This window comes from Oncorhynchus mykiss, chromosome 16 (genome assembly GCF_013265735.2).
Source record: "Oncorhynchus mykiss isolate Arlee chromosome 16, USDA_OmykA_1.1, whole genome shotgun sequence".
In the NCBI taxonomy this organism is placed as follows: domain Eukaryota; kingdom Metazoa; phylum Chordata; class Actinopteri; order Salmoniformes; family Salmonidae; genus Oncorhynchus; species Oncorhynchus mykiss.
In genome coordinates, this window is record NC_048580.1 from 9758611 (window position 1) to 9766993 (window position 8383).

Below are 8383 nucleotides of genomic sequence, written 5' to 3' on the forward strand. Positions count from 1 at the left end.
CTGTTAGAACAGAACACTGGGTTCTATCATGGGAACTGTTAGAACAGAACACTGTGTTCTACCATGGAAACTGTTAGGACGTAACACTGGGTTCTACCATGGGAACTGTTACGACAGAACACTGTGTTCTACCATGGGAACTGTTACGACAGAACACTGTGTTCTACCATGGGAACTGTTAGAACATAACACTGTGTTCTACCATGAAAACTGTTAGGACAGAACACTGGGTTCTACCATGGGAACTGTTACGACAGAACACTGGGTTCTACCATGGGAACTGTTACGAAAGAACACTGTGTTCTACCATGGGAACTGTTAGGACGTAACACTGGGTTCTACCATGGGAACTGTTAGAGCAACACACTGGGTTCTACCATGGGAACTGTTACGACAGAACACTGGGTTCTACCATGGGAACTGTTAGAGCAACACACTGGGTTCTACCATGGGAACTGTTACGACAGAACACTGGGTTCTACCATGGGAACTGTTACAACAGAACACTGGGTTCTACCATGGGAACTGTTACGACAGAACACTGGGTTCTACCATGGGAACTGTTAGAGCAACACACTGGGTTCTACCATGGGAACTGTTAGAACAGAACACTGGGTTCTATCATGGGAACTGTTAGAACCGAACACTGTGTTCTACCATGGAAACTGTTAGGACGTAACACTGGGTTCTACCATGGGAACTGTTACGACAGAACACTGTGTTCTACCATGGGAACTGTTACGACAGAACACTGTGTTCTACCATGGGAACTGTTAGAACAGAACACTGTGTTCTACCATGAAAACTGTTAGGACAGAACGCTGGGTTCTACCATGGGAACTGTTACGACAGAACACTGTGTTCTACCATGGGAACTGTTACGACAGAACACTGGGTTCTACCATGGGAACTGTTACGACAGAACACTGTGCTCTACCATGGGAACTGTTACGACAGAACACTGGGTTCTACCATGGGAACTGTTACGACAGAACACTGGGTTCTACCATGGGAACTGTTACGACAGAACACTGGGTTCTATCATGGGAACTGTTAGAACAGAACACTGTGTTCTACCATGGGAACTGTTAGGACGGAACACTGGGTTCTACCATGGGAAATGTTAGGACGGAACACTGGGTTCTACCATGGGAACTGTTAGGACGGAACACTGGGTTCTACCATGGGAACTGTTAGAGCAACACACTGGGTTCTACAATGGAAACTGTTAGGAAGGATCACTGGGTACTACCATGGAAACTGTTAGGACGGAACACTGGGTTCTACCATGGGAACTGTTAGAGCAACACACTGGGTTCTACCATGGGAACTGTTAGGACGGAACACTGGGTTCTACCATGGCCACTGTTAGGACGGAACACTGGGTTCTACCATGGGAACTGTTAGAACAGAACACTGGGTTCTACCATTGGAACAGTTAGATCAACACACTGGGTTCTACCATGGAAACTGTTAGGACAGAACACTGGGTTCTACCATGGGAACTGTTAGGACAGAACACTGTGTTCTACCATGGCCACTGTTAGGACAGAACACTGGGTTCTATCATGGCCACTGTTAGGACAGAACACTGGGTTCTATCATGGCCACTGTTAGGACAGAACTCTGGGTTCTACCATGGCCACTGTTAGGACAGAACACTGGGTTCTATCATGGCCACTGTTAGGACAGAACACTGGGTTCTATCATGGCCATCGAGGGATTCTACTGTCAGCACAACACTGTGAGACAGCCACCTCCAGAAGGAATTTAAGTAGGAAAGGAGGAGAGGGAGAGAGAAGAGGAGGAGAACAGGGGGAGAAGAGTAGAAAAAAAGAGGAGTCACAAGTATGTGGAAGTAGAGGGGAGACGAGGAGAGGGAGGGTAGAGAATGGGCGGGCTTTTGTTGTGGAATTACTAAAGCTCTGGGCTGGAGAATGTTGACTAGGGCTAAGGTGTGAAACGTATTTTCCAACCTGAAACATACACACATTCTCCACCAGGCCCTAGAATCATACATTCAGACACAGTTCAAAGCCACAGAGGCTAAATGGGAGCAAGGGAGGGAGGGATGGAGGGAGGGAGGGATACTATCCCAAACAGAGTGAGACCTTAAGATGGAGAATCAACAGAGTGATGAGACCTTAAGATGGAGAATCAACAGAGTGATGAGACCTTAAGATGGAGAATCAACAGAGTGAGACCTTAAGATGGAGAATCAACAGAGTGAGACCTTAAGATGGAGAATCAACAGAGTGAGACCTTAAGATGGAGAATCAACAGAGTGAGACCTTAAGATGGAGAATCAACAGAGTGAGACCTTAAGATGGAGAATCAACAGAGTGATGAGACCTTAAGATGGAGAATCAACAGAGTGAGACCTTAAGATGGAGAATGAACAGAGTGAGACCTTAAGATGGAGAATCAACAGAGTGAGACCTTAAGATGGAGAATCAACAGAGTGAGACCTTAAGATGGAGAATCAACAGAGTGAGACCTTAAGATGGAGAATCAACAGAGTGATGAGACCTTAAGATGGAGAATCAACAGAGTGAGACCTTAAGATGGAGAATGAACAGAGTGAGACCTTAAGATGGAGAATGAAGTATAACATGCAAAAATGAGTAGGGATGTGATCATAGTGTGCGTGTGTGTGTGTGTGTGTGTGTGTGTGTGTGTGAATGTCACCTGGAGTCCGGGGGCAATATGTACAGGGACCAGGTATCTCTCTTTCGACACCACTCTGGCTGTCTCCTCTCCAGCCAGCGTGACAGCCTGGCGACACGACCCACAACCTCCTCCTCTGCCGCTTCGTCCTCTGTGTTGTCCTCGAGGGAGAGCTGTGTCTGGGCCAGGGCCCCCCCAGGGGCCGGAGTGCCTTTCCCGTTGCAGTCACTGCGTTCTGGGGCTCTCAGGCCTCCTAGCGAGGGGGGTCTGGAGCTGTGTATACTGGCTGAGCGATACAGGAAGGGTACCTAGAGTTTTACAACCATGGTTAACACGGTCATTTATAGGTACTTGAAGGCATTTTAAAACACTCAAGAAAGTGGTTCTATAACTGCCGTTATCACGTAAAATGGACTACCAATAAAATGAGGGAAGTGTTTAGGGGGACAGGTCTATATATCCCCTGGTGTGTGTGTGTGTGTGTGTGTGTGTGTGTGTGTGTGTGTGTGTGTGTGTGTGTGTGTGTGTGTGTGTGTGTGTGTGTGTGGACGTGTTTAACTATTCTTGTGAAGTCCCACAAATAGTAAACAAACAAAAATTTGACCAACTCAAGTTCAAATGCTATTTCTAGGGGGTTTAGCTTTAAGGTTAGAATTAATGTTTGGGTCAGAATTACATTAAGGGTTAGGGTTAGGAGTTAGTTTTAGGTTTAGGAGCTAGGGTTAGGGTTAGGAGTTAGGTTTAGGAGCTAGGGTTAGGGTTAGGATTTAGGTTTAGGTTTAGGAGCTAGGGTTAGGGTTAGGAGTTAGGTTTAGGTTTAGGAGCTAGGGTTAGGGTTAGGAGTTAGTTTTAGGTTTAGGAGCTAGGGTTAGGGTTAGGAGTTAGTTTTAGGTTTAGGAGCTAGGGTTAGGGTTAAGGTTAGGAGTTAGGGTTAGGTTTAGGAGCTAGGGTTAGGGTTAGGATTTAGGTTTAGGAGCTAGGGTTAGGGTTAGGAGTTAGGTTTAGGTTTAGGAGCTAGGGTTAGGGTTAGGAGTTAGGTTTAGGTTTAGGAGCTAGGGTTAGGGTTAGGAGTTAGGTTTAGGTTTAGGAGCTAGGGTTAGGGTTAGGAGTTAGGTTTAGGTTTAGGAGCTAGGGTTAGGGTAAGGTTAGCTGTACAAGAATGTGTGTGTGTTCACCTGTAGTAGTATGTCAGGGGCCAGGTCTATGGACCCCCTGGTCTCCACAGACTCCATCCTCCTGTGTTGATGTTGGGACTGGGACATGGAGTCGGTACGACACAGGGACACATCATCTCCCTCCGATGTCCCCCCTCCTCCCCCCTCATCATCCTCCGAACTGGACCCACCCTCTCCGGAGAGGAGCGACCGTCGTTCGCCAGACTGACGCTTTGTTCGTTTGAGCGAAGGAGCACGGCCTACGCTGTTCCAGCTTGATCTACGGCTGGTCCAGCCAGAGGCGGAGCTCCACGGGGCGTAAGGGGAGGTGCTACGGGCACTGGTCTGGAGAGAAAGAGATGGAGGGTGGAGAGAAAGAGAGAAGGTACGAACGACAAAAAGAAAGCCAGGTGAAGTAAACAAATTCCCTTTCTAGGGAACGTTTGTACCCCTTGGGGAACGTTTGTAACTCTTAGGGAACGTTAGTAACCCTTGGGGAACGTTTGTAACTCTTAGGGAACGTTAGTAACCCTTGGGGAACGTTTGTAACCCTTGGGGAACGTTTGTAACTCTTAGGGAACGTTAGTAACCCTTGGGGAACGTTTGTAACCCTTGGGGAACGTTTGTAACTCTTAGGGAACGTTAGTAACCCTTGGGGAACGTTAGTAACTCTTAGGGAACGTTAGTAACTCTTAGGGAACGTTAGTAACCCTTGGGGAACGTTTGTAACTCTTAGGGAACGTTAGTAACCCTTGGGGAACGTTAGTAACTCTTAGGGAACGTTAGTAACTCTTAGGGAACGTTAGTAACTCTTAGGGAACGTTAGTAACTCTTAGGGAACGTTAGTAACCCTTAGGGAACGTTATTAACTCTTAGGGAACGTTAGTAACCCTTAGGGAACGCTATTAACTCTTAGGGAACGTTAGTAACCAAAAACAAAACTAAAGAATATTACATTTTAGGATGTTGTTACTACAGGTTTTTGTCTTAATCCTCAGATTCTCCTCAATGTCATGATGTGTTGTTGTCTTGGGGCTCTCTTTACATAGTGTTGTGGTTTCTCTCTTGTCATGATGTGTTGTTGTCTTAGGGCTCTCTTTACGTAGTGTTGTGGTTTCTCTCTTGTCATGATGTGTTGTTGTCTTAGGGCTCTCTTTACATAGTGTTGTGGTTTCTCTCTTGTCATGATGTGTTGTTGTCTTAGGGCTCTCTTTACATAGTGTTGTGGTTTCTCTCTTGTCATGATGTGTTGTTGTCTTGGGGCTCTCTTTACGTAGTGTTGTGGTTTCTCTCTTGTCATGCTGTGTTGTTGTCTTAGGGCTCTCTTTACGTAGTGTTGTGGTGTCTCTCTTGTCATGATGTGTTGTTGTCTTAGGGCTCTCTTTACGTAGTGTTGTGGTGTCTCTCTTGTCATGCTGTGTTGTTGTCTTGGGGCTCTCTTTACATAGTGTTGTGGTTTCTCTCTTGTCATGCTGTGTTGTTGTCTTGGGGCTCTCTTTACGTAGTGTTGTGGTTTCTCTCTTGCTATGATGTGTTGTTGTCTTAGGGCTCTCTTTACGTAGTGTTGTGGTTTCTCTCTTGTCATGATGTGTTGTTGTCTTAGGGCTCTCTTTACGTAGTGTTGTGGTTTCTCTCTTGTCATGATGTGTTGTTGTCGTAGGGCTCTCTTTACGTAGTGTTGTGGTGTCTCTCTTGTCATGATGTGTTGTTGTCTTAGGGCTCTCTTTACGTAGTGTCGTGAATTCTCTCTTGTCATGATGTGTTGTTGTCTTGGGGCTCTCTTTACGTAGTGTTGTGGTTTCTCTCTTGTCATGATGTGTTGTTGTCTTAGGGCTCTCTTTACGTAGTGTTGTGGTTTCTCTCTTGTCATGATGTGTTGTTGTCTTAGGGCTCTCTTTACGTAGTGTTGTGGTTTCTCTCTTGTCATGATGTGTTGTTGTCTTAGGGCTCTCTTTACGTAGTGTTGTGGTTTCTCTCTTGTCATGATGTGTTGTTGTCTTAGGGCTCTCTTTACATAGTGTTGTGGTTTCTCTCTTGTCATGATGTGTTGTTGTCTTAGGGCTCTCTTTACGTAGTGTTGTGGTGTCTCTCTTGTCATGATGTGTTGTTGTCTTAGGGCTCTCTTTACATAGTGTTGTGGTTTCTCTCTTGTCATGCTATGTTGTTGTCTTAGGGCTCTCTTTACGTAGTGTTGTGGTGTCTCTCTTGTCGGAGGCCTTTTGCCTCTTGGTAGGCCGTCTTTGTAAATAAGAAATTGTTCTGAATTGACTTACCTAGTTAAATAAAAGGTAAATATATATATATATACACTGCTCGAAAAAATAAAGGGAACACTTAAACAACACAATGTAACTCCAAGTCAATCACACTTCTGTGAAATCAAACTGTCCACTTAGGAAGCAACACTGATTGACAATAAATTTCACATGCTGTTGTGCAAATGGAACTGACAACAGGTGTAAATTATAGGCATTTAGCAAGACACCCCCAATAAAGGAGAGGTTCTGCAGGTGGTGACCACAGACCACTTCTCAGTTCCTATGCTTCCTGGCTGATGTTTTGGTCACTTTTGAATGCTGGCGGTGCTTTCACTCAAGTGGTAGCATGAGACGGAGTCTACAACCCACACAAGTGGCTCAGGTAGTGCAACTCATCAAGGATGGCACATCAATGCGAGATGTGGCAAGAAGGTTTGCTGTGTCTGTCAGCGTAGTGTCCAGAGCATGGAGGCGCTACCAGGAGACAGGCCAGTACATCAGTTGTTACTGGGCAACAACCCAGCAGCAGGACCGCTACCTCCGCCTTTGTGCAAGGAGGAGCACTGCCAGAGCCATGCAAAATGACCTCTAGCAGGCCACAAAGGTGCATGTGTCTGCTCAAACGGTCAGAAACAGACTCCATGAGGGTGGTATGAGGGTCCGACGTCCACAGGTGGGGGTTGTGCTTACAGCCCAACACCGTGCAGGATGTTTGGCATTTGCCAGAGAACACCAAGATTGGCAAATTTGCCACTGGCGCCCTGTGCTCTTCACAGATGAAAGCAGGTTCACACTGAGCACATTTGACAGACGTGACAGTCTGGAGACGCCATGGAGAACATTCTGCTGTCTCCAACATCCTCCAGCATGACCGGTTTGGCGGTGGGTCAGTCATGGTGTGGGGTGTCATTTCTTTGGGGGGGCCGCACAGCCCTCCATGTGCTCGCCAGAGGTAGCCTGACTGCCATTAGGTACCGAGATGAGATCCTCAGACCCCTTGGGAGACCATATGCTGGTGTGGTTGGCCCTGGGTTCCTCCTAATGCAAGACAATGCTAGACCTCATGTGGCTGGAGTGTGTCAGCAGTTCCTGCAAGAGGAAGGCATTGATGCTATGGACTGGCCCGCCCGTTCCCCAGACCTGAATCCAATTGAGCACATCTGGGACATCATGTCTCGCTCCATCCACCAACGTCACGTTGCACCACAGACTGTCCAGGAGTTGGCGGATGCTTTAGTCCAGGTCTGGGAGGAGATTCCTCAGGGGACCATCCGCCACCTCATCAGGAGCATGCCCAGGCGTTGTAGGGAGGTCATACAGGCACGTGGAGGCCACACACACTACTGAGCATAATTTTGACTTGTTTTAAGGACATTACATCAAAGTTGGATCAGCCTGTAGTGTGGTTTTCCACTTTTGATTTTGAGTGTGACTCCAAATCCAGACCTCCATGGGTTGATAAATTTGATTTCCATTGATAATTTTTGTGTGATTCTGTTGTCAGCACATTCAACTATGTAAAGAAAAAAGTATTTAATAAGAATATTTCATTCATTCAGATCTAGGATGTGTTATTTTAGTGTTCCCTTAATTTTTTTGAGCAGTGCATATATACACATTATAATAAAAATGCTTAATGGTCATTACTATAGTTTTTATTATTGTTCCTGGCATTAGTCATAACTGGCATCAGTCACAGCTGGCATCCAGTCACAACTGGCATCCAGTCACAACTGGCATCCAATCACAACTGGCATCCAGTCATAACTGGCATCAGTCACAGCTGGCATCCAGTCACAACTGGCATCCAGTAACAACTGGCATCCAGTCACAACTGGCATCAGACACAACTGGCATCCAGTCACAACTGGCATCCAGTCACAACTGGCATCAGTCACAACTGGCATCAGTCACAACTGGCATCAGTCATAACTGCATCAGTCATAACTGGCATCAGTAAATAGCCAGAGAGTTGAGCTGATGACAGGTCATATTAATCATCACAAATGTCTTCTTGAACATCATCCATACAGGTTAGACTGAATATCTACAGTCTTAGTTGTTGTGCACACAGGGCCTGGGCAGAGAGGGGGCACAGAGCTTAATGCATGGGTTCCTGGGAAGATCCAGTTGATTGATAGTGGACTAGTGGAATATACTAACCGGAGACTTGTCGTAGCAGGCTAGGTCCATGGAGATGCTGCTGCCGTGTCGGGACTCATAGCCCAGAGCAGGGTCAATCACGGTGGGCAGCTTGGGAACGGGCATGGGGGTGGCAGCAGTGTGGGTGATCAGAGGAGGGGT

The 8383-nt window shown here is 46.5% G+C and overlaps 1 protein-coding gene across 1 annotated transcript in view; it reads right to left on the reverse strand.

The window, feature by feature from the left end:
- Window positions 1-8383, reverse strand: part of LOC110492818 (voltage-dependent T-type calcium channel subunit alpha-1G-like) — a 228544-nt gene that overhangs the window by 104766 nt on the left and 115395 nt on the right. Inside the window, 3 exon segments of the mRNA XM_036945869.1 lie at window positions 2689-2975; window positions 3843-4166; window positions 8243-8383. The exon segment at window positions 8243-8383 is cut by the window's right edge and continues 38 nt beyond it. Of these exon segments, the coding sequence (XP_036801764.1) occupies window positions 2689-2975; window positions 3843-4166; window positions 8243-8383 (752 nt within the window).